General features: G+C 37.6%; 3 protein-coding genes and 1 long non-coding RNA gene across 38 annotated transcripts in view; 3 read left to right on the top strand and 1 right to left on the bottom strand.

Moving 5' to 3' along the window:
- Nucleotides 1-10,476, top strand: part of fam222ba (family with sequence similarity 222 member Ba) — a 96,641-nt gene extending 86,165 nt beyond the window's left edge. For 16 of the 17 annotated variants that reach the window (XM_087252214.1, XM_087252215.1, XM_087252211.1 and 13 more), the window contains one exon: nt 6,694-10,476. In XM_087252214.1, the coding sequence (XP_087108340.1) occupies nt 6,694-8,399 (1,706 nt within the window). In that variant the 3' untranslated portion in view covers nt 8,400-10,476. 17 annotated transcript variants of the gene reach the window in all.
- The window catches only part of epg5 (ectopic P-granules autophagy protein 5 homolog (C. elegans)), a 1,176,376-nt gene that overhangs the window by 187,391 nt on the left and 962,312 nt on the right, over nt 1-26,673 (top strand). The window lies entirely within an intron of this gene.
- The window catches only part of trpv1 (transient receptor potential cation channel, subfamily V, member 1), a 23,795-nt gene continuing 9,561 nt past the window's right edge, over nt 12,440-26,673 (bottom strand). The window contains exons 5-17 of one of the 4 annotated variants that reach the window (XM_087252231.1): nt 26,520-26,657; nt 25,674-25,972; nt 24,254-24,424; nt 23,933-24,103; nt 22,941-23,042; nt 22,784-22,854; nt 22,255-22,420; nt 22,073-22,139; nt 19,599-20,032; nt 19,345-19,466; nt 16,392-16,498; nt 16,152-16,309; nt 12,440-12,830 (exon numbers count right to left, since the gene is read on the bottom strand). In XM_087252231.1, coding sequence (XP_087108357.1) covers nt 16,197-16,309; nt 16,392-16,498; nt 19,345-19,466; nt 19,599-20,032; nt 22,073-22,139; nt 22,255-22,420; nt 22,784-22,854; nt 22,941-23,042; nt 23,933-24,103; nt 24,254-24,424; nt 25,674-25,972; nt 26,520-26,657 — 1,961 coding nt within the window. In that variant the 3' untranslated portion in view covers nt 12,440-12,830; nt 16,152-16,196. 4 annotated transcript variants of the gene reach the window in all.
- LOC141385579 (uncharacterized) overlaps nt 12,697-26,673 on the top strand; it is a 75,627-nt gene continuing 61,650 nt past the window's right edge. For 3 of the 13 annotated variants that reach the window (XR_015491649.1, XR_015491655.1, XR_015491657.1), the window contains exons 1-3: nt 17,740-19,452; nt 19,605-19,685; nt 25,820-25,985. This is a non-coding gene — a long non-coding RNA (uncharacterized LOC141385579). Of the gene's footprint in view, nt 13,127-13,347; nt 13,467-16,140; nt 16,567-17,043; nt 17,342-17,739; nt 19,453-19,604; nt 19,686-24,949; nt 25,050-25,819; nt 25,986-26,673 lie in introns of those variants that run through there. The other 10 variants (XR_015491661.1, XR_015491660.1, XR_015491662.1 and 7 more) reach the window with 9 other exon arrangements.

Genomic DNA, 26,673 nt, shown 5'->3' with positions numbered 1-26,673 from the left:
ATTAAAACAGCTCTCTCCTATTAGTCCTTACGTCATTATCGCATCCAGTACCACAGAGTGAGTCACGGGGGCATGAACAAAATGTTGTCCGGTACGGTACGGGTCACCTTTATCAGGCTTGTGTTTCCACTACCAAGGGTACCCTTTTGGTGGGAGTGATGTTTGAAAGAAAGTTTCAGTTACATCATTCTCGCTCGAATAAATATATCATATTAAAAACATATCGATAACACTTTAGAATAACTATCCGTTATAAATAGTTAATAGTCCATTAATAAACTGTAAGTTAATGGGTTATAAATGACTTGTTAAATAAAGGTTAATAGTTAATAGCTGTTAGTTAACAAGTTACAAATGACTTCTGAACTTTATTTTGGTGGTTTATAACTATAACTAATAAATTAGTAATAGATCATGAACAAGCTGTTAGTAAATTATTTACTAAAGACTTGTCAAGTAACAGTTAATAGTTTATGTATGTTATTGGGACGTTATTCTGAGTTTCAACTATTCTTCATTTATTAACTGTTAGTAAATGAGGAATAGTTGCAACTTTAGAATATCGTCCCAAAAACATACATAAGCTAATAACTAACACTTAACTAATATATTAACTCGCACTTTACAGATCAGTTGTTCATAGTTTGTTAACCATCTTCTAATACCAGTGAAAATCTGTAGAACACCAAATGGGTGAAACAAGTTCAAGCTACAGAAATTAGATGTGATATTTAAAGTGTAAAATGTTTTTACCTGAAACTTGTTCCACTCATAGGCTTTTCTGTGTACTGTATGAACCAAACCGTACCCTACCGTACCACTCAGTGGAAATGGGCCAAAAGAGAAACTGCTGAAAAATTAAAAATGAAATACAAAATATATATTTTATTTTTTAAGTTTAATTTGTGGAAAGTAGTCCGTCAGTACAGTTTATAGCTAAATATTTTGCAGTGTTTGCATGTCCTTTACAGCATATAATTCAATAAAATAGAATACAATAGAAAAAACACCTGAATTGTTTTGCATTTTGTGATTGTTTGTTTGTTTGTTTGTTTATTTATTTTTTAGTTGATTAAAAGAATTCTTAAAAATTGGTTAAAAATCTCGTCTCGTCTTGTGAACCCAATCTCGTGTTTCATCTTGTCTCGTTGAATAAGCGTCTCGTCACACCCCTTATTAATACATTAACTTACATTAACTAATACAACAGCAAACACTTTAGGTCACAATCCAAAGTATTAACAAACCATTAACTAACTCTACTAGCTTAATAATTCACTAACTAGCTGTTTATTAATAGATAATAAAGTAAAAGTTGGGTTGAGGTTTTAGGTAGTATTTGGGATGCAGAATAAGATAATACTTTATAATAAATAATTAATATCTTAATAATAGGCAGGTAATAAGCCAGTAAGTAAAAGCATGATTTGTGACCTAAACTAAAGTGTTACCATACGTCCTTGTTTAAAGTGTTACCAAAATAACTTTAAAAGTGAGAAACACCAAAACAGCACCCTGAAAGTGGCAATTTCAAAAAGCTACAAAAATAATCTGCTTTGTAATTTGAGCTAAAACTTCACTTATACACTCTAGGGACATCGGAGACTCATTTTACATCTTGTAAAAAGAGGCGCAATAGGTATCCTTTAAATAAACATGCTTTCACTTGAAATAGAAGTATTTGTAACATCATAATTGTGTTTACTGTACAAGCAAAACTTTAAACCATATCAAAAGAACTAAACTAGGGCTGTGAGTGGCGAAACATCCTGAATGCAGCTGGTCTGACTGATCTGTGCGCTAGAAATAATGTCAGCAAGAATAGAGAAAAGTGTGGGGTTATTTTAAAAAGGGTATAAGACGGCTCTAAAAAGGACAAGCGCAGACTCTTCAGACACACCGTGGTCTCTTAACATTAATAAATGTACTATAATTTATTATAACCACTTATATTGACAGTGAATTGGGAACAGAGAGCCATAGCCATCATTCATTTGCAGGAAAAAGTGCAGCTTGAACGTTCTGCTTGTTATCTCCTTTTGTGTTCCATGCTAGAACATTCTTCCCCTTAATTAAACATCCCCAGGAGAAGTGAGTCAGATCTGGCACTGAGTTGGAGACATTAAAAAGCCTCAAGGCTTTTACATAGATGCTCAGTCCAAAACGCACATTCAAATGTCACTTTCCTCTGTCCTGCTCTCCTGTCCTCAAAATGGATTGCATGACTGGCGACCTGCATGTTGTTGTCTAATCCTAGCAAGATTGACTCCTCATTATCACCGGCCGGCCTCCCCTGGGATGTCACTCAACAGGGGAGAACGGCTTCGACAGAGAGAGAGCGAGAGAGAGAGAGAGTGTGGAAACGGAGAAAGAAAGAGAGCGCTCCCTTGTGAGTTATTAGCATAATGACTCTCCTCTTCCGCTCTCCTTGATCTAGTCCTGCGGTGGTTCATTTATTGAGCCCAGCGTGCCTCTTCCTCCTCCTCCTCTTCCTCTGATTTTCCTCATTCTCTCTGCTCTCGCTTTAAGAGGTGAGAAAATGTGGGCTGCCGGTCGGTGAAGGCAGCTGACACAGCCTGAGATTGGCAGGAAAGCTATTTAGCTAAGAAATGTCAGGGGCCATTTTGTTAGTCAACAGCCCACATTGAGGGAGAGGGAATGTGTTGGGGAAAAACAACAGAAAGACAGATGAGATGAGTGAAGTGCAGGGTGGCTGGATGTTATATGAGGTGTCGAAGAATATACAGGCAACATTTCACAGTAAACTAAATGTGGTTAACAGGAGTTGTGTCAGTGTGTGCCTATTGATGTTTGTGTTTGTTAATCAGGTTTAGTTAGTGTATTAGGTTTGCTGCTTATTAGTAAGTCTGAAGATTTTGTGCTCGCTGAATTAAATAAAGCTCTACAGATTTACCTAGGCCTTTATTCATTATGAAGCACACATCTCCTGCCATTCAATGTTTGATGATGCTTTTAACTCTGGCTTAAGTGTGCTACTCTGTTCTTTTTAAAGGTGCATCTGGTTATTTCTGAATCATTAGTGGCACCAAATGGAGCTGTATAATTAAAAATGACTGATTGCCAGATTGTAATGTCTGCAGAAAACAATGGTAAAGTTTCTTCAGACTGCATCTTTTAAAAAAATAAATGAGAAAAAATATTCATAGGCAAGTTTAAAAGTGTATTTTGCTTTCCAAAGTTTATTCAATCAAATATGCATTTAACTGCCTGCTCTACCAAACGGTTGACCAAGGTTTGACGGTTTTAAATAATGACTGTTTGACTGAATGAATGATGTTTTACGCTACACAGCATTGTTGGTTTAGAATAAAAACAAAAAAGAACATAACCTTGTAGCACTTCTACACTTGATTTTTTAATTTAAAAAAAGAAAAAAAACAAGAAATCAGAAATATTTTATGGCGTAAAAAATCTGATTTAGTTTTCAAAAATGTTTAATTTTCACAATGTTTTTAATTAAATTGGTCTTACACTATATATTTTCAAAATTTTCATAGTATATGTATTAAACCCGGTACTTTTACCATAAACTGACATATCTACCATTTGGTAGAGGCTGATGTTTTAGAAATGATGGGATGTGTTAAAAAATCCAAAATTGAAATGCAATCCAAACATTTTCTTGGTGGGGTAGTTAAACAGGAGTGCATACGTTATATTGGTGCATACATGGAAAATTTTATTAATTAACATTTCTTTTTTTTTTTGTGATAATTGCAAAATATGCCCATATTTTTATCTATCTATTTTAAATAAATAAATCTAAATAAATCCATTTTAAAATTGTACTGACACTTACAGGAAAATCACATAAGCTTCAAATCAGCGGTTTCATGTTAAAATCACAAATGAAATACTTGTGGAACACAAATGAAACATTTTTCTGTGAGTTTTTTAGTACCTCAAAGTTTCTTTAATGCAGGTAACTGAATGTGAAATGGTGTTTATTTTAAAGAGTTTGGTCAGATGTGTGAGGTGTTTGCTCAGTGTTTGAGCTGTTTTTCAGGGCAGTGTGAGCAGTGACTGAATCAGCTTAAGCTGGATGAAAGAGCTCAGTCACAGTGCACAAGCTGTCTATCCTCTCACTGCTGATGAGGGGGCCAGGAACGCATAGAAATGCATGCTAATACCGTGTGCATGTGTGTGTGCGTGCAAACTCCATGTCAGTGTGAGCAAGGGAAGTGCAGGTGGGCGCACATCAGAAGTCTCCCTCTTTCTCTCTATCTATCTTTTCTCTTCTCCCCTCAAGTGATGAAAGCTTATTTTATACAAAGACCCCCTTTCAGCAGCCAGGCAGCGGCTTCACAGAGAGCACTTATCATGCTCAATTTCTTTTTTTCCATCCCTCGCTTCCTTTGTTTTTTTTCTGTCTGTCTCTCACCCGCACTCCTCTGTTCTCATCCCATCGAATCCGAGGTGTCCTAGCAGGTGAGGATGTCACTCTCAGGGAGAGCATCAATGTGTCAAGGAAAGGGGATTGTATTGTGAACGGAGACCTGCAGACTTCTGAATGTAAAACCAGTTAAACAATTCAGCTCATTAGTGTTTTTCCCCCTTTCATGTTCACTTTCATAAGCATTAAAAGACTGTGATCCTGAAGACAAGAATGGCTTTTTGTGAAAGACTCATCTCACCAATTAGATGGCTTATGTAGCGCTCGGAGCATGCGAGAATTATATGTTTATCACAACATACACACGCATGCTTGCTTATGATATTTATGTGGGGCAGGGAAAGACAGGCTTTAATTTCTTTTTCACACTTTGAAGCTAAACCTGTAAGAGAATCATGCACAGACACATCACAGAGGTGCTGTTGTATATAACAAAGGTACTTAACAGTTATTAGTGTTGTCTGTCTGGCAGTATCCATGTGTGTGTGTGTGAGAGAGAGAGATGGTTTGTGATATAGCAGATCGCACCCTGGCATACATGAAGTATGTTACATCTGGTAGTGATGGAGAGGAAGTGAGAAAGTGAACATTCACCTACATCTGTTTGACATGTGGCTTAACACCACATCACATACAGTGCTTGGCATAATTGAGTAGACCCCATTTTGAAGATGAATATTCGTATTCGTTTCTCAGTGAATATAGGCGATGTATTGTTGTGTATTTAAATAAAACAGATTTATTAAACAGATACATTTATTAAAATAATATTTTAGTCACCAAACATATTTAGAAATTGAAAGATAATACAAATTAATTCAAGCTAAATATCGCAAAAATAAATTACAACCTACAAAATTTCCGCTTAATTTTTTTAGTTTTTTGCTTCTCTCAATTTTTTTTTCTCTATTTTGAATTTGTATTTAATATTTTTCTATGACATATCAATTTGGGTGTACTAGTTTTTAAACCGTTATCATAAGTTATTTTGTTAGAGAAGCTCCAGATTTGGCTTCATTACTGACTAATCTAACGTATATCCACAAATATAATATAGCGTCCTATTTAAAATATGAATTTAAAAGAGAGATTTGCGAGGGGTGTACTTATATATGCTGAGCCCTGTAACACACACTTACGGTTTCTGTGAGTTGCTCTTTGTTCTGTATTGTGTAGCAAAATGATATGAAATTGTATAATATTTATATCAAATAATATAAGTATTGCGACAGTGCAATACATTGATACATTGGCAACATTTACAGTCGCAAGCGACTTCTTTACTGGTATAACATTGTTCCTTCAAGAATTGGAAGTATTATTGTCAACCTGTAAAAACCTTTATTATTATTGCAGTTTTCATGTTTTACAGTAATAGTTAAGTCATCAAACCTATGCATAAAATATGTACAATTTAATGTGAATGTGGAGTAAAGATTTTAAGAATTACAAGATCTTAATAGAATTTTTAGTGATTCAGAGAAGTGTGTGACGCAGGGGTGTCCAAACTCAGTCTTAAAGGGCCAGTGTCATGCAGATTTTATCCCCAACTTGCCTCAACACACCTGCAAGATATTTCTAGAAAGCCTTGTAAGAGCTTGATTAGCTAGTCCTCACAGGTGTCAAACTCAGATCCAAAAGGGCCGCAGCTCTGCACAGTTTAGTTCCAACCCTAATTAAACACACCTGATCAAACTAATTGAGTCCTTCAGGCTTGTTTGAAACCTACAGGTAAGTGTGTTGGAGCAGGGTTGGAACTAAACTGTGCAGGGCTTCGGCCCTCCAGGAATTGAGTTTGACACCCCTGCTAGTCCTGGTGTGTCTGATTGGGGTTGGAACTAAACTTTGCAGGACACTCCTGGTAGAAAGTACGTTTTATTTATTTATTTTTTATTTTTTGCAGACTGCAGAATCCTTTGAATGAACATTTTAGATTTTTTTTTTATTATTTTAAACTTTTTTAACATTAATCATGCCTTTACCTAATTTGCTGATCTATTAATGCATCCTTGCTGAAATAAATTATTTGGGGGGGGAAAAACCTAAATATTTAAATAGTAGTATATCTGTAAAATGAAGCCCTGCCAGTCTTTATGGCCATTTTCCCCATTGTATGCTAAAATTGAGATGGAGCTCAGGTTTGTAATATTATCTCTGTTCCTCTCTTTGGTCTCCATTCTCTCACTGCCCTGCTGTGTGTATAAAATGGCTAGATCATAGCGACACACAGTCCTCTTTTCAAAGCATAATGCATTTTCTTCTTTCTTTTCTCTATATAGGGGACACTCCACAAAGGATGAGATCTGCTCAGTATCCAACCCCTGCGGAATTGGATGCTTATGCTAAAAAGGTTGCCAACAATCCACTCACCATTAAGATCTTCCCCAACAGCGTTAAGGTCCCTCAGCGAAACCACATTCGTCGAACAGTCAACGGATTAGACACTGCTGGCCCCCGATACAGTCCCTACCCCTCTTCTCAGGCCACTGCCAAGACTGGTCTCCTTGCCATCGTCAAAGTGCCCCTGGTCAAGGGCGTCATCAAGGACTTTGACGGCACACGGGCACGTCTGCACCCGGAGGTGATAATGAATGCCACCGGCGGCCCTTATGCAGCCACCTCGGCCAGCACTTTAAACCTGCACCACCCATCACAGGCTCCATCCAGAGCATCCCAGAATCCGCAGGGGCTTCCTCCACACCCTCAGAATCTCCAGACTTTGCAGCAGCAACAGCCTGGACCTCCACATCAAGGACTCGGACACAGACCTTCCTCCTCCATACCACCACAACACCAGGGCCTTCCGAGGCCTCAGACTCTTTGCCATGCAGCTTCTTTAGGCCACCCTAGCACCCACCCACCTTCTGCCATCCTGCTTCCTCAGCAGCATCTACAGAACCCCCCTGCCAGCCTGCAGGTGGGGGCTCGGAAGTTACCGGTTGCAGACGCCCCTCCTAACGTGACTGTTTCTACCTCAACCATTCCATTGTCCATGGCTGGAGGGCTCCATCAGGGCCGGCAGGCAGACTTAAACAGCATAGTGCATCAGATAAGCCAGTTCTGCCAAGCTAGGGCTCAGGGTGCCGGTGCAACATCGATGTGTGAAGGGCAGATTGCCAACCCCAGTCCCATTAGCCGAAATCTGCTAATCAACGCAAGTTCTCGAGTGTCGGTGCATGCAGGAAACCCTAATGCACTTGCTCCCGGGCTCATGCACCCATCCTTTGCTATTGGCCCTCCTGATAAAATGACTGCTTCTGCGCCAGTGAGTGCAGCGCCTCCACATAACATAGGCGCAATGAACCACATGTATCACAGTGATCTGAAACAACAGCACCTACAGCATCAAAGCCATCAACTGCAGCGAAACCCTCAGCATCCGCACATGAGGTCCTGGACACAGCATCAGCTCCCACACCTTCAGCACATCTCAGAAGGTGGCGGACACCCCTGCAAACCCCCTGGTCATGACCCTGGCCTCTCCTGCAAGGGCATTACCTATCCCCCAGAGATGAGCATGGGGCAGCCTTATGCCATGAAGCCCTCCAGCCCTTCACCGCCACTTGTCAACAACAACAGCAGCAATGCTATGCCTCCAGGCGCGGTGACACACTACACTAATGGGCAGTACTACCACCAGCCACCAGTTTGGGGCAGTATTCTTCCCACACCCAACAGCGATAGCTCCGGATCACAGGACCTCCCGGTGTCCTTCCACGGCACTGGCACGGGCAATACCAACCCCACCCCGGGGATGGACTGCGGCCCCACGGGAGGAGCGGCCCATTACCGATTAGTAGGGGGTGCCTTAATAGGGCAGACTAATCTGATGCAAACGGCAGATTGCATGGGAGGGGACTTCCAGACGCCCTGCTTCCGAGATCAGAATCTCATCCTGATGGGGAAGATGCACAGGCCACCCCCTATGGGCCGAGTTTTGGTCCCCCCCTCCGAGACGCAAGGCCAGCACCCAGGGTACAGATAAGCTTCAGCCCACAAGCCTCAGACACAGTCTCTCCTCAGTGAAGTCAGCCACACACACATGCGTGTCCTCGACATCTTCTGTTAGTCTTAATGAAATTACGAGAGGAACTTAATGAGCTCAAAACCTCAAGGATGATTGTTGATGAAAACAAAGGAAAAAAAAAACAAGATTACAACCGTGTCGAATGAAGAGCAGTGTTTTGTGCTATTAATCTTGCAAGTGATCAATTTTTTTCTTTAAACAAGTGCTTTTTTTAAGGCACTAAAGGGAATTTTGTTTTATTTCTTGTGTCTTGTCTGTCTCCCACTACCCGGATCTCAAGTGCTCCTGGGTTATTTATGAACATCTTTCTTGTGTTAGCTCTTTCTTTATGAAAAGTGTCTTGTGAAGTAGATCGCTTTCAAGCTGAGGGCACCCAAGCCTTCTGTGCATTGGACGACCAACTTGCTTTCATTTGAGAGGTCTTTGTTTCAAGCCAGCCTTATAACATCAAGATGGCTGACAGGCTGCGAGCACTTCCCTCTTCAGCATGACACGTTCTTTGTCCTTTCTTTCTTTTTTCAATGTCTGAACTATGCGGGAATATGCCAATCACTGGTCCCTTCAGACTGTTCCTAGGTGAAAGCTCTTTTCATGTGTTCCCTTTGCACAGGGCACTTGTGTTTCTATATTTTTAGAAATGAAAAGGATTTGCTATGGGCTTTACGGATTTGGTTTGAAACAGGAACTGCTTTAGGCTTGTGAAAGTCATCACTTAGTTTTGCTGGACGCATTGCGACTGGCAGGAGTCTTAAAAGACCGCATCCATATACCACGCCTCTTTTAGTGATGCAACCAATCAGGTGTCGTTTTGCATTTTGAGTCACTACTTTGAGTGAAGTTTGAATTATGATTGTGAAAGATGACGTCTTTCCTCAATAAAGCTCTTAAGGCCGGAGGAGAGTTTTAATGTTAAAGCTGTGTACTTTTTCCTTTTACCTGATCATTATACTCCCTTTTTTCTTAACATATGAGAAAATACTACTTGAATTGTATAGATGAGTTGTGCCGTTTCACATGGGTCGTATGTGGTATAGCTGTACGTGGGTTTGCAGGACTAAACATACTACTGAAGGTGGTGTCTGTAGGCTTGTTACTAATATTATATTGTAGAAACTAACTATGTACCAAATCGAGGGTTTCTGATCCTGCTTTTTCGAATTCATCCTTTATATTAATAATGTAAAGTAGGAGTTGCTACTGATTCTTTTGTGGAGTGTGCTTGAATTGACCAAATTGATCACTTGCAAGATCATTTGTGGTTAAATTAAGGAGGACTTTTTAAAGGAGGAAAAGTCAAAAAGGTGAAACAGCAGGTGAATTGCTTATTTTATTGTACACTGGCTTATCTACTGTACTGCTGTCATTTTAAAGAAGTGTAATAACTGTGTTTGAATGCGGCTGCATATGGATATGGACTTGGCGTGGATGAGCGAATGTGTGTGTATGTGTGCGTGCTGGTGGGTCAGTGTCTCTGGACTCACTGTTGGTTTGCCTCCCCTTAACAGCCCTCATGAAGCCTTAAGTATTTGGTCCTTGGACTTTCCTTTGACAACAAGCATGATTATTATAAAGGTATAATGAATTCTGATTTTGACAAATAGACTACAAAGGAACAGCATTTTTCCTTGTTTATTTTTATTAACTCGAGCTTTTGTTGAATAGAAAAGCAATTCTTTAGAATTACTTTATAATGTAAACGGAGAAATAAAGAATATTTTATCGTCATTATGTTTTATAGCTGTGTGTAGTTTTGGGCTGTAACAAAGTCTTTTTATTCCATGTTTTAAAGCTTCAGTTTTGCAATTTGTGCTATTTATAATTCTGAACTAGATTTTTTCCTCATTATTTAAATCTTTTTTTTTTTTCATTTTGCAATTGCTGTGAACTGGAGGAAGCTTCTAGTAGCCTTTCTCATATCTGTCACTCTGTGGCTGTCGATTGAATGAGTGGGAAGAATCTGAAGAATGCGAGAGTTGTGCTACTCTTTTTTTGTAATATTGTAATAATAAAATAAAGTTCTAATTTATGCTTTCAAGAGTGACTCTGTTTCAGTGATTGCTTAAAAGCTGTTTTTGATTTCATACTTATCCTGGCAAACCTTACCATAATCTACATTTAATAAATTTCCTCAAACATTGTTTCAGGTAGGATGACATGACTGTGTATAAAGCTGTTGGAGAAAATACCTGGTCATACCAACCTTAAAGGGCACCTATGATGAAACAGAACTGAACAGAACTGTGTGTAGGTATAATGTGTCCACAGGCATATTGAGGTGATATAAAGACAATAAGTCTCTTTGTTTTAATTTCCTGATGTTAATATTGGATCCAAATCCCTCACATTTTTAGCCCCAACGCAACATGATGTAGGAGTGCGGTTTCCCCGCCCGAACGTAGAATCATCTCAACAGGACGTGCGCAAAGCAACTGGGATAAAAAGATCTGTTGAGCTCGCTGTGATCATCAGTCATCATTAAATGTGACCAAGAATGAGTTTTACAAGTTTAAAACGTTTTTAAAACAGTGCATGTTGTCATGAATTACATCGATTTTACCGTCCTAACTTTATCATCACAGCTGCATGTCAGTACAATTATAAAGAAAGACGCTTCAATCTTCACTTGTGGAGGTTAAATCACGTTTATTTTGTACATTAAAATAACCATACAGCAGTGGATATTAATGTGTACTCTTGTCACATTTGCTGTGCAAAAACAGTCCGAAGTTAAACGTGTGCACTGTGTAGCTCTGTCTTTGTAAACTTTGTAGCAACATTGTGTGCACTCATTGTTGCAGAAAGGCTTGAATACATTCCACAACAAATACATCAAATAATCATTGGGAAAGTTTTTACTGTAGTATTTCTCACAAACGTTACGTGAGATCTGCTTCCATTATGTTTGTCACTGTGCTGTTTATGTGACGCAGCCGAGGTGGAGATTTAGGCATACTCTGTCAGGCACGTGGGTACGGTGGGTGGAGAGACCTAGCATTGTAGGCACAGGCCACAAAAACAGCTACAGTGTGTTCAGAGAAGAAAATTCCAATTTTCAGAAAGATATAATAAATAATCTGATGGCTGTTTTGAGCTGAAACTTTACAGACACATTCTGGAGACACAAAAGACTTATCTTAAATATTTTTTAAAAAGGGGTAAAATAGGTGACCTAAATAGTTTTTTTTTTTTTTTTGTGGTGATGAAAGAATGTGGTTTAATATTGTTGAGCAAAACTGCAAAACTGTTTACTTTTGCAGGCTCTAATTTAGGTTAAGCAAACCAACTAAACAATTGCTGCTGTCTAAACAACTAAAGAACTGCCTCTGCAAATTGTATTTTTTAAACTGTAACGTTGAAATGGCGGTTTATTCCACTGTGGTGACACCTGATAAATCAGCGACTAAGCCAAAGGAAAGTGGAGATATACAGAAAAGGTGCTAGTGTGTTTTTGGATGTTAAGTTTTTTAAAGAGCTTTTCCAAACTATCTGTGGTGACAGGTGATGTGGAATTATGTTTTTGAAAACATAGAATTGGAGGACTTAACAAATCTCTGTAATTATTTTGCTGTGTTTTTTGGAAATTTGTTTGGCCACTCAAGTCATCCTACTAACTTTTAGAAAAGACATTATAAACAATGTCACTTCCGGACACCTTTTTGCTATTTCCTTGTAGCTTTTTGTGCTTTTAAGAAAATTTTGGAGCAAACAGAGCTTCTTTGGCTTTACCCATTGAGATGGTTGACTGAGTGAGTTTGACTTGTGTGTTTCCATAGGCCTGTCAAACAGTAGGTCATGGTTGAGCAGTTTTCCTGTTCCTGGTCACCCAGAATAAATATCAAAGGGAAATGTTTCGCAAATCCATTCATAGTGGTGCCAGAACAGGGCCTGGTTTAGGCCTAAACTGTTTATTGTTTTTTATTATTATTGAGTTGTATTAAACGAAACACAATTTAAATATTTACTAAAAGGAAATACAAAAAAATGCTTTGAAATGAATATTAATTGAGATCAATTTTATTTGCATCATTATTCACATCGTTTACAACATCTAAACAGGCTACACATCGCTTAAATCACTGAGTAAACAATACCTTTTTAGAAGAAGGACATTTGTGGACCTGTAAGGTGAATCGGTTTTTATTCAAGTCAGGCTATTAGACCGAAAATCTGATATGGGTCTCTTCCCCCTCTGTAATGTATGATGGTTGCTTTATTCGACGAATCTTTATATAAATTAGAGGCAGCACCGGAAGTTACACAGACAACGTTTCAGCTCTGCAGTAAACATTTTCTCCAGAAGAAAATTGGACATCCATCCTCCATCTCTGAACTTAATAAACGCTGCCCCATTGGCCAGGGAAACAAATTCGAAGGACACCTTGTAGACTCCTTCAGTAAAGTGGAAATAGCAGTAGGTAATGTGGATTCATCATGTCGTAGCTTATTTGGATCGTCGTGCCGAGATACAGTAGTCTCTGTTGTGCCACATCTGTTTGAACCATGCACGACCACAAGATGGCGACATACACAAACAGACGCACGTCGACCATATGAAGCTTTTACTTGTTCATCACAAACTATATTATTCATTATATGTAAACAGTGTATGTATGTATAACACGTTATATCGATGCATATAGCAACGGAAGTCTACCACCAACGTTTAAGCTTTCTACATTGTGTATGTGAGTAGCTATTTATGAATTGTTCAAGGATTTAACTGGGAAAAAACTTATAAAAACACGAAAGGCCAGAGACATCAAATGCTATTTTTAAGGTTTGGAAAATAAGCAGTTTAAGTTATTTAGGACACTTTTATGTTTCCCTGTGTGTGTGTGTGTGTGTGTGTGTGTGTGTGTGTGTGTGTGTGTGTGTGTGTGTGTGTGTGTGTGTGTGTGTGTGTGAGAGAGAGAGAGATTAAGACTTGAAAATTGTCAGTTTTTCTGGATTTTTTGGATTCATTAACGTTACTTGTTTATTAGATTCTTTCTCATTTTGAACAAAAAAAAAAACACTGTCATCATTGTAAGTTAAAACAGTGCTGTTGTGATAACTTGGATATGTCTAGAAACATTGCACGCATTTGTTATTTCCCGACTGAAAAACAAACAAACACTTAAACCAGCCTAGGTTGTAGCTTGGCTAGTTTTAGCTGGTTGACCAGCCCAGTTTTAGAGGGGTTTTGGCCATTTCCAGGTTGGGTTCGAGTATTCTAGCCTAGTCTTAGCTGGTCAGGCTGGGAGATGACAAGCTAGTACCAGCTTGACCAGCCTAGCCAGACTGGAAGCCCAGCCAAAACCAGCTATGGCCAGCTTAAAGCCGGATGGTCCAACTGATTCTAGCTGGTCATTTTCCTGCCTGACCAGCTAAGACCATGCTGGAAATGGCCAAAACCTCTCTAAAACCAGGCTGGTCGACCAGCTAAACCAGCCAACCGGCTTAGGTTGGTTAAAGCTATTTTTTAACAGGGTTTTTATTATTATTTTAACTAATGACTAAAATAACTAATAAACTTTTGTAACTTTAACTTATTTTAACTTGGATAAAACAACAAATATGTTTATTCAAATTCATTCATTCATTTTCTTTTCGGCTTGGTCCCTTTATTAATCTGGGGTCGCCACAGTGGAAAGAACCGCTAATTTATTCAGCATATGTTTTACACAGCGAATGTCCTTCCAGCCGCAGCCCATCACTGGGAAACATCCATTCACTCTCATTTACACACATACACTACAGACAATTTAGTCTACCCAATTCATCTGTAGCACATGTCTTTGGACTGTGGGGGAAACCGGAGCACCCGGAGGAAACCCACACAAACACGAGGAGAACATGCAAACCCCACACAGAAGTGCCAACTGACCTAGCCGGGGCTTAAACCAGCGACCTTTCTCCTTTGTCACCACCGTGACGCCTTATTTACACTCAGATATAAATAAATCATAAATCCAGAGAAAGTGAATTTTTTATTTTGTAAATGTTCTCTTCATTTATTCTCTCTCTCTCTCTCTCTCTCTCTCTCTCTTTATATACAGCGGGGAAAATAAGTATTTGACACATCAGCATTTTTATCAGTAAGGGGATTTCTAAATGGGCTACTGACACAAAATTCCTACCAGATGTAGCCATCAAGCCAAATATTGAATTCATACAAAGAAATCAGAACATTTAAGTATACAAGTTGAGTCATAATAAATAAAGTGAAATGACACAGGGAATAAGTATTGAACACACTTTACTTAATACTTTGTAGAAAAGCCTTTGTTGGTGATCACAGATTCTAGACGCCTCTTGTATGGAGAGACCAGTCGTCTGCATTGCTCAGGAGTGATTCTGGCCCATTCTTCCACACAAACGGTCTTTAAATCTTGAAGGTTCCTTGGGCCTCTTTTATGAACTTTGATCTTCAGTTCTCTCCATAGATTTTCTATGGGATTTAGGTCAGGTGATTGACTGGGCCATTCAAGCAACTTGATTTTCTTTCTTTGAAACCACTTCATTGTTTCCTTGGCCTTGTGTTTGGGATCATTGTCTTGCTGAAATGTCCACCCTCTTTTCATTTTCAGCTTTCTGGTAGATGGCAGCAGATTTTTATCCAGAATGTCCCGGTACATTTCTCCATTCATCCTACCTTCAATAATATGAAGGCTGCCAGTACCCCTTGCTGAAAAGCAGCCCCAAACCATGATGCTTCCACCCCCAAACTTAACTGTTGGTATAGTGTTCTTGGGGTGGTGGGCAGTGCCATTTCTTCTCCAAACATGATGTGTAGAATGACTGCCAAAAAGTTCAATTTTGCTTTCATCTGACCATACTATAGTTTCCCAATAATCCACAGGCTTCTCCAAATGCTGTTTCGCAAACTTTAACCGGGCCTCAACATGCTTTTTGTTCAGCAATGGAGTCTTGCGTGGTGAGCGTGCATGGATGCCATGGTGGTTCAGTGCATTGCTTATAGTTTTCTTTGAAACAATAGTACCCGCTGATGCGAGGTCTTCCTGAAGTTCTGCCCGAGTGGTTCTTGGCTCTTGGAGAACTCTCCTGATTATTCTTTGGACTCCTCGGACAGGGATCTTACGTGGAGCACCTGATCGTGGCCGGTTTATGGTGAACTTATGCTTTTTCCATTTCCGGATAATAGCCCCCACAGTGCTCACAGGAACATTCAGCATTCTGGAAATGCGCCTATAACCATTCCCATCAAAATGCTTTTCAACGACAAGACTACGCAGATCTTGAGAGAGTTCTTTGTTTTTACCCATCATGAAGTCTTTCCTGTGTGCCTCCTGAGTAATGAGAAGCCTTTATAGGCCATCAATTAGGACTAAAGCAGCTGATATCAATTAGTACTGATAGGGAGCAGGGTTTTTCTCTCAATACTGACAGATCTCCTGACTTTCTATGCCATTTTGCACCTTGTTATCTTCATGTGTTCAATACTTATTCCCTGTGTCATTTCACTTTATTTATTATGACTCAACTTGTATACTTAAATGTTCTGATTTCTTTGTATGAATTCAATATTTGGCTTGATGGCTACATCTGGTAGGAATTTTGTGTCAGTAGCCCACTTAGAAATCCCCTTACTGATAAAAATGCTGATGTGTCAAATACTTATTTTCCCCGCTGTATATATATATATATATATATATATATATATATATATATATATATATATATATATATATGCGTATAGGCTGTATAGACCTGTTGAAATGGAAGAAATTGCAAAACTGACTGCAGTAGAAAGCATCAGACGGAGCTGGAGGCCTCGGCGAGAGGACTGAGCTCATGTCCTTCTCTGGTTTGTGCTCTCTGCGTCCTTCTGCGCCTACTGAACGTTTGCAGGACTCCACGACTGGGCTCTGAAACCAATACACTTATTATGATTAAGAATAATAAAACAACAACACAGACACACACAAAGCATTGTTCAGGCTTTACTACCTCTCTGAACGTTAGCTGGAGAAGGGTCTTGTGTGCATTTCCCAGGATCCTCGTTAATTATTATACCCATGTTCCTGTTCCACTGGGTCCAGTTGACCTCCTCCACACTGAAAGCAAGAGGACAAGTTACAGTTCCTGCTTCACTTGTTTGTGACAGAAAACAGATCAACACAGGGTATGTGTGATTTATTATGTATTATGTTTATGTTTGCATATTAAAGGGATTCATTGATGAAAAATGAAAATTTACTCTCTAAACTCACCCTCAAGTGGTTCTAAACCTTAATGAGCTACTTTCTTTTGTTCAACACAAATGGAAACTGATAAATATTGACTTCCATAGTAGAAAAAAACAAATACTGTCAAAGTCAATGATTATAGGTCTTTTGCGTTTAACAGAAGAAAGAAAATCAAACAGGTTTGTGACCAGTGAGCGATGATTAAATGATGAAACAATTTTCACAAAACAATTTTCACAAAAGTTTTGGGTGAACTATCCCTTTAATATTGTTTTTTTTTATAGTGTACCTTCAGTTTTCATTCAGACTAAGGAGACACATTTAATATTATACTTGGTGAAAATCCTCAAATGTGAAGAGTTACACGGGTAGTTTTGGCAATGTCATTCATTTATTCATTCATTTTCCTTCAGCTTAATCCCCTTATTCATTAAGGGTCACCACAGCGGAATGAACCACCAACTTATCCAGCATATGTATTACACAGCAGATGTCCTTCTTGCTGCAACCCAGTATAGGAAAACATCCATATACACACAAAACACTCGGCCAGCTTCATTCATTCAATTCACCTACATATCGCGCATGTCTTTCGACTATGGGGGAAACCCACGCCAACACGGGAAGAACATGCAAACTCCACACAGTGGAGCTGGTGCTGTGAGGCGACAGTGCAAACCACTGAGCCACCCTGTGTCGTCTGCTAAAAATGTAATTTCTTGAATCTATTTTTTGATTTGTAAGTTTTACAATGATTTTCACACAACATTATACAGATGTATTTAAGCGTGAAAAAACATTTTGTGTATGGTTAGATCTTTTATAGTTATTTATATTTACTACACAAAAAGAAGTGTTAAATATAAGAAATTCTGAAGTACAGCAAAATGTGTGCGTTATATGTGTTGTTACTTATCACTTTTATTATTTCTGCAATTACTTAATCCTAAGGATTGTATACATTAAGATTTTATTTTACATCAAGTGAGGAAAAATTTGTATTTATTGCATTATTTTAGTGTCATCAGGGTTACTATGCCTCTGGTTTTGTATTTGTGTGAATAAATAATATGTAATATTTATAGACGTACCATTATCTGCTTTGCAATGTACTGACAATAACAATCACCTCATCTTGATAAGAAAACATATTTGTTGATGCTTGTTAATGTTAGTTAAAGGAAATCAACTAGCAATGAACAGCTTTGTTTATGTACAGTGCAACAACTAATGTTATTAATAATAATAATTCATTAGTAAATATTGAATGAATATTAAAAATGCTTTGTAAATTTAGTTTATTATTAGTTCATGTTAGGAAATACATTAACTAAAATAACTAGTGAAACCTTATTCTGAAGTGTTGACCAAAAATTATACATTATAAGCAGCGGTTGACAGAATAATTCTGTAAAGACAAAAGAAAAAGGAAATATATTTAGTAGATATACTTAAATAGTTTAGTCATGATATAAAACTTTATTTGACACAAATATAAAGCATCATTTTGGTAATATCCAACATTAAATGCGTAAGATGTTATATAAATCTAATGGATAAAACTAGTAAGAAAAATGACAGTAAGACAAATGTTAAGTGTGTCCTTATGGACATTTTATCTTGTAGCTTTTTACGTACGATAGGATGGCTTCCTCCTTTTACTGTACACTACTTGACAAAAGTTTTGTCGCCTATCCAAGTTTTAGAAACAACAAATAACAACTTGACTTCTAGTTAATCATTTGTTATCAGATGTGGCTGATATGAAAAGCGAAGGCCTCTAGATTACGCTTATTTTATCCAAATAAATTATGATCATGCCTTGATTTTTAATTATCTAATTAGGACAGTAAGGTCTGACTTTGCTTAGACAAAAGTCTTGTCACTTAACAGAAATAATGTACAGTATACAATATAAAGTTATGGTGCAGTGGAAAAAGAATTAATATCAATGTATGACCTCCATGAGCTTGGAGGACTGCTTTCATACATTTTTGCAATGATTCAAATTACTTATTTATGAAGTCATCTGGAATGGCAAAGAAAGCATTCATGCAGGACGACCAGAGTTCATCAAGATTATTTGGATTCATCTACAATGTCATCTTACCCCTGACATGCTAAATAATGTTCATATCTGGTGACTGGGCTGGCCAATCCTAAAGCACATTGACCTTCTTTGCTTTCAGGAACTTTTATGTGGAGGCTAAAGTATAAGGAGCGCTATCCTGCTGAAGAATTTGCCCTCTCCTGTGGTTAGTAATGTAATGGGCAGCATAAATCTCATTGATACCTAAGGCTGTTTATGTTGCCATCCACTCTGCAGATCTCTCACATGCCCCCAAACTGAATTAACCACAAATCATGATTTTTTTTTTCTTCAAACTTGACTGATTTTTTGTGAGAATCTTGGGTCCATGCAGGTTCTAATAGGTCTTCTGCAGTATTTGTGTTCATTGGGATGCAGTTCAACAGATGATTCATTGGAAAAATCTACCTTCTGCCACAATTGATCAACTAGAAGTCAAGTTATTATTTTTTGCTCTTACAACTGGGTTTAATGACTTTTGTCAGGTAGTCTAATAGATTTACATAAAATCTGCCTGTAGGAAATGGTAAGTGTAGTTACTGCTCTTTTGCTTTGGACAGCAGATATGTTAATGTCAAATACAAGCAGCCTTGTATTGTTGTCTTGTTGAAAGCACCAGGGTCACCTGAAGCACCAGCGTCGATCAGGCTCTTGTCCTCCGCCGAGGTCCTTCTCTTCCCCTGAGCGCAGCTTTCCCTGCAGACACTTGGGAAGGATCCACTCCATGTCCAAGGTAGTGATTGCACGCTGTGAATAACAATTATCTTTTGCCAAACCATACTCTCTGAATCATTTTATGGATTTACATGTTCATTACAAAAACCTTTTGTAAATTTGACCAATAACTTCCAAAGATCTGTTTGTGCCGTCTTATTTTACCTGCAGTTTCCAGATGCTGGTGCTCTCCACGGACATCATCTCAACACTTTGGTTCATCAGAGCGATCAGCATGTTCAGCATCAGAATGTAAGTCATCACTATATACACAATCAGTAGCACGTAGAAGACCTCCTTATATTTATAATGATCGGTGAACTCCAGATCTCCCATGCCAATGGTGAACTTGAACAGCTCCAGAGTGGTGAAGTAGATGTTCTTGTACGAGGGCTTCTTGCAGACCTCATATTGGTTATCTGTAGTCAATCCAAATCGTCCCCTGCCGTCCCGGGCTGTGGTGGGTTGGTGGTGGGTCATACGACTTTGAGGGTTGGAGGAGTCTGGTGTGGGGTTCAGAGAAGGTATGTCTTCAGAGAGCCTAAAATCTCTAGTTGAGCCACTGTCGATCGATTCTTGGTCAAGGAGAGTCACCAAAGCTGCCGTGTAAAAAAAAACAAGTCATTAACATACGCAAACAAATGTTTTGAGTCTGTAAGATTTCTTCATATATTATCATGAAATAATATTACTGTGTTTCCACAGCTAATAGGATTTAAAAGGTGCTTACCATACTCTGAAAGTCAGGGAATGTTTATGTTGTTTTTCTATGTGAGGGAATATCAGGGATTTTTTGTGTCATGTTACATTTTAGTTTCCATTTATCAAAATGTTATTTTCTATACCGTATTTTTATTGCAGAGTTCTTTTGCATATTGCTATTGTAAGGATATTTTTCAGCTCTTTTTTATTCCTTTCATATACTGGCAGACATATTCAGTCAACAGACTGTACCTGGTAACTAGGGACAGGATTATATAAATAATAAGAGCTTCGGTTTCTAAATGACCTCTTCAAAGATTGGATGTTAAAAGGTAGTTGGCAGAAAAGATAAATGTAAATGTTGTAAAACTACTGTCAAGATATCACATTTGGAAGAGGGAGCATTCACAGCCATGCAACCAGTGCTACTGCGCTGTACATGCACTGTAAAAGAAATTCTGACTGCCTTCATATTTTTTATTTAATCTTCTTATTTTTTTATTGTTGAATTAATTTAGCTTTTTTTAGTCATCTGAAGCTTTCATCAATCTAATTGACTAATAAAATTTTATATAAACTAAGTAATTGTAATAAACTACTGAACTTTGTATAACCAATGAACATAAATTTATTATTTACTATAATTATTATATTTTAAAAAGTTAAAGTAACTTAACATTTGTTGTCATGACTTTTTGTCATGTCATTTTTGTATAGTGTAGTGACTATTAAAGTAATCCAAATTGATATTCAAGTTGATTGCTTTTATACTTAGTAATTATTTAACATTATTATATAATAATGTTTTATAATAAATATTTGGAGTTAAAGTTAAAGTTAAACCGGATTACAATTTAAAATAAGTGCTAGTATTGCAAAATATGAAAAATATATGATTTATCCCCTCCCTGTGTTGGTGTGGATTGCTCCGCTGGAGATATTCCGGTGGAGATGCTCCGGTGGAGATGCTCTGGTTTCCCCCACAGTCCAAAGACATGTGGTACAGCTGAACTGAATAAGCTAAATTGCCTGTAGTGTATGTGTGTGAATGCAAGAGTGTGTGGGTGTTTCCGAGTGTTAGGTTTGCGGCTGGAAGGGCATCCGCTGCTTAAAACATATGCTGGGTAAATTGGCGGTTCATTCTGCTGTGACGACCCCAGTTTAAAAAGGTGAATAAAATAAAATAAAGAGTGAAAATTAATGAAAGAATGAATATGATTAATCCATGTGATGACAAATTTTAACTTAACTCATCATTAGTCCATTGTTCAATGACATTAGTATAAGAAATAATGAGAACTGTTATTATTCAGCTATGCCTAGATATATCCAGATATTTATTCTATGGCACCTTTATTTTAATGTTGATAAACATTATGCTGCTCAATTTTATTTGCAAACCATGATTTTCAGGATTCTTTGATGAAAACAAATTTGTAAAGACTAGGAGTCTTCACTATTAATGAATTTAATGTATACTTGCTAAATAAATTTAAAGTCAGTTAAGTGTAAAAATGTTTTGTTTTTCCAGTGCACATTGTTATTTTTACAGTGAACAATTATTTAGTGCAAGTTAATCCACTAAAAATGTTTTGTTTTGTTTTGTTAATGTTCAATCAAAGTCTGACTATCTGCTTCCATGTTTGGAGTGGTGGTCTTTCTGCTGACGTCAGTGGAGGGCTTCAGTAGCAACAGTATACTGATATTTTTAGCCACACCCCTGTTACCATTAGTTTGCTTTGAGGCACAGCTATGAGGGAATATTGCGAAAGAAAGCTCCGTCCCCTACTCATTATACCATTTCAATAAGCACATCAGCATACTAAAATCAAAGTCTCTGCAACTTCGGACTTTACACAAAATTTTGTTCCTAGATGAAGTGAAATCAAAATAAAAGTCAAATAACATTCATGAATATATGAAATGAAGGATGATACCTGCTGAGAATCCAATTAGAAACACCATGTACACAACAAGGAATCTGCGAATTTCTCCAAGAACCATCTGATAATAATTAAAGAGCGTAAGAGTGTATGCACAAGTTGGTTGTAAGACTACTTTACTGTACAAGGATGCTTTAAATATGTAGTCAAGTATACAGGAAAGGAAATGGCCTTACCTTCTGTATCATCACATTGTAGATTCCCAAATTTTTGGACCCCCTGGAGAAGTAGAGTAAGTTTATCCAGCTCAAGGCAAGACAGAGCACTAGAAAGGCCAGATATTCATACTGGCCATAACAGTACAGTACAACACTTGCCAAGAAGAGCAAGCCCTGCACAAAACTAATGCATAAAAAGAAAAATAGCATTATAAAACAATGCATGTACTTACTGATGACATTTTCTGTACTACAGATAAAGCAGACGGTGCAGTTTAGCTGGGTGCTGTGCATTTATAAGTTCAAAATAATCTGCACACATCCAACATCAAGGATCAAGCCATGAAACTAAAAACTTCATCAGGGCACAAATACAACTTAAATAAGAGTAGTTTTATTTCATTATCTTCATATATAGTACATAAAACTGTTTTCAAATTAAACATGCAGTTTAAATCAGTTGAATGATCAGCAAAGGACTCAATCATATTAATCTACAGTGGTCAATTAATGATGAAAATAAAAAATAGAGAGTAAAAGGACTCACAAAAGCTGATCTGTGTATCCATCTATAATCAGGGATTGAAATCTTGGACGCTTCCTTACCATATCTATTAACTTAAGAAACAGGAATTTATTAAAAAAATGTAATTTTTGAAAGTTAATTATGAATTAGTTTTAAAGCAAGAGCGTCAGATACACACCCCTCTAATAAAGAAGTAAAATGCTCCAGTGATAGATATGATGTGTCCTGTCAGAAGCAGGTAGCCTTCCCTACTCTTTGCATAAAGATATGGAGGCTTTGTCTGAAAATAAGAAACAGTAGGGTTGAGACATGGCATTAAATAGTGAAAAAAAAAAAACATTTTACAGTTCATACACAACATAAGATTATAGATAGTGAACTGAAATAAGGTCAGTGAGTGTTATTAGTCATGATTTTTTCCTTGTAAGTTTTTTTTTTTTTTTTTGGACAAAGTGTAGACCAAAGTTGGCCCATGGTAACCTTTGAGTTGAGTCCCCACATGGAAAGAGAGTAAGAATGATGATGAGGGCCTTTAACAGAGATTGTAATTTCTAATTTAACTTAACTTTTTTATTTCTTTGTTTATTTCCTGAGCTACAAAAAAATAAAAATAAAAAAAAATTTCAATTAAATGCATTGTTAAATGAATCAGATTTTTAAAAATATAAATACTGTCACTTAACAGAGAGGACAATGCAGAAGACATTGGCGAGCAAATCAGGGCAAACAACCGGTGCAACTTAGTGTGTGTAACTCCATTCTGTTATAAATGGGATTTTTATCTACTGTAATAAGATTATTAATAAATTTTTAAATATGTACTGCATTAGTTAATATAAAGCAATGTTTTCTAGTTATTTTTACATAACTAATAGCTTAGAAAAATCACCAATGGCAACTTTAATGTAATATAGTTTGGTATATTTACCTTTGGCCCACCACCCTCAATCAAGTTTGTTTTTTGGCCCTTCATAAGAAAAAGTTTGGGCACCCCTGATCTAGACATCCATTTTTAAGTCTTGCATGTGACATGACGCCTCTGCTATAAAGCTGAAATGAGTGAATGTTTAAAAGAGGCAGGATTAGGATGTTGCCCACCCTCCTTGAAGTCCCCTTCCTTCAACATGAAGGAATTGTGTGGAGCGCAGCATTTTTTTACAGTGCACCTACTTGATTCGCGTAATCCTTCCCTTCTTCGTGGTAAAAAGCTGAAGCAGTGAAGATGAAAAGGTAGATAACATAAACAATGAAGTTAAACAAGAACATCCGATGCGCAAATCGATCCCACTTCTCTTCTATTAGTCTGTTAAGTGGCTCAATTTGGAGCATCTCGAGGCGATTCTGAAATGTAATGGAAAAGCAAAAACAAACATATGTTGCTATCTCGATCTGTACAAATGCTTAGAAATTAAATGTTTACTTCAATGATTTGAAGAAGTAAATATCTAACTAAAGTTAATTAGTATCAAACAAGCAGCATGAGAATCTCACAGGAATCTCACTGCCATAGACAACGATCTCGAGAGCGGAGTTTTTCTCATAGGTGTCGAGGGAGGAGAGGTCATACAAAGACGAGCACACTGGACCGTAGGCCCACTCCGTGATCTTTCGGGACAGATGTCTGCAGCCCATAAGCTCCCGCTGCACAATGTGCTTAAATAGCTAGTAAAAAAAAACAGAATGATTTTTCAAACAACATATTCTTATTAATAACATTTTCAAACATTGGCTAAGACTTCAAATATAGTATAGTATGTGGTATATAATATGAATGTGAGTAGTATAATTCTGTTTTACACTTTTAAACATCTGAATCACTTCCTGAAAAGCCCTTTCATGTGTCCATTAATTAAAGAAACATTAAATGACGTGCCCTACACCCTTCAAAGCCCCTCATAGAGAGTAAGGTATAAGGAAGCTCGTTTCTATATATATTTTGCCCCAGACATACTTCATTCCACATATTGTCACTCACATCCATAAATTCTCTCTTTTGGCCTCAGGGGATAGTAAAGTGTCCATTAGATGCACGCTTCAGCATGTAGCAGGTCAACTGGAACCTTCTCAGATAATGTTTTTCAAATATGGTAAATTTAGAGGTACTACTCGGCTCACATACTGTTGCATCACATATTATTTAGCAGGTAAAATTCTGATTACTGTCAATCTGTGCGTGTGTGATTTCAGATGCAGCAAAATTTGTGATCTCAAGGTCACTAGTTGCAGTTCCTGTACTGGCAGGAATTTATGTCCAGCACTCTATTCCACTCTTAATACCATGACTAAGGTGAGGCACCAAAACTGAACCCCAGTGGTTGACACTGCACTAGGTGTGTGTTCATTACTTTATGCACACACTTGGATAAGGTTATATGCAAAGTACAAATTCAGAGTATGGGACAGTGTCATCAAAATGTTTGGTTGGTTTAGTTCAGGACTTTTAACACTTTATCAAAGATTTTTTGAAACCCCTATGAGAAAAATGTATCTGGAACAAGCTCTGCTGAAAATAGGGAACACCTTAATGCACTCTGTTGGATGTTGTACATAAAATTTAAAAACTAACCATAAAAAACAGGGTATAGGATATACAGCATTAGAGCAAAATCAAGGTTGGATAAATGATAACTGAATTTTTATTTTTGTGTGAACTCTTCAGAAAACGGTTATGACGGTCCCTGTAGACCACATGACTATGAATCAGTTTGGTGTCTGAAGAAAAAATAGCATCTTAAATCACATGAGGACTACTCATCTCTACAAAAAAGGGAACATCCAAAAACAAAATACAGAACGTAAAGCATGCAGACTACTTCAAATGAGTCACTTCTTCAAATAAACTGATTTGCAAACCATAGCTTTCATATTCTAAAACATTTAAAATTCAGAAAACATCAGAAAAAATAGTTACCCCTAGTTTTCCCTTTTTGGCAGCGAGTGTGATTGGGGTCAGTCCCTCATTATTTTCAATTTCCTCCAGCTTGGTCTTGGGGTGAAGTTGGTCAGCTTTGATTAGGATGTGGTCATACATGGCGATGACGAACTCTGTGTTTTCAGGGCTATTATCAGCTACGGATACTAAAGCGTGAAGCACGGTGTTTCCATGACAGTCCCTCTCCCTGACATCCACCGCCTGGTGAGGGTTTTCCATAAGAAAGTCCACAATGTCTTGCTGATTAGTGCAAGCAGCCAGTGACAAGGGCAGCTCACCTGTGGACAAAAGGTAAGCTTGAGTATCAACAGTGATGAGTCACAATCATTGAGAGCAATAAACCCTTTTTAAATTTCCTGGTTTCTCAGTAGTGGAAGTCGTCATAGTTGGAAAAACTTAGAGTGCAGTAAATGGGAGAATACAACAAATATCTTTTTACAATCTTATTTGCTGAAATCATAAAAGAAAAACTCCTCCACAGTTTTATCAAGGCTTTTAAAAAAAGGAAAAAAATTATGTGAGACTGATGACAACAGCCAGAAGTGAGAATAACATCACATTTACTGTCCTGTCTCATAGACGTTGCATTAGAAACCCCCTCGTACAAGTGGTATTTTGTTTTTTGTAATTTGAAGCAAATATGATGTAATACATTCACAAATACAGATACATATTCATACATAAAAAAATCTAATATTAAAAACTTTCAAGGATTTTAGATGCTGGTGTCTTGTGATAAGTGGAACATTTGTGCATTTAAAATAAAGCATATCTTTAGTTTAAATAGTTCAATATAGAAAAGTTTGAGCTTATCTTATGACCTACCAAAATAGAAGCACATTTTTTGATTGGGCTGAAAGAATTTCCCACAGGCCTTGGCATGGACATCAGCCCCTTTCCTAACCAGCATTTGCACAAATTTCATACTCCTCCTTTCAATCGCAACGTGAAGTGCTGTCTGACCTGTGCCAAAAAGACC

This window comes from Danio rerio, chromosome 5, assembly GCF_052040795.2.
Source record: "Danio rerio strain M-AB ecotype USA chromosome 5, GRCz13ab, whole genome shotgun sequence".
In the NCBI taxonomy this organism is placed as follows: domain Eukaryota; kingdom Metazoa; phylum Chordata; class Actinopteri; order Cypriniformes; family Danionidae; genus Danio; species Danio rerio.
Note: the sequence above shows the minus strand (reverse complement) of the source record. Positions and strands in the feature narration are given on the sequence as shown.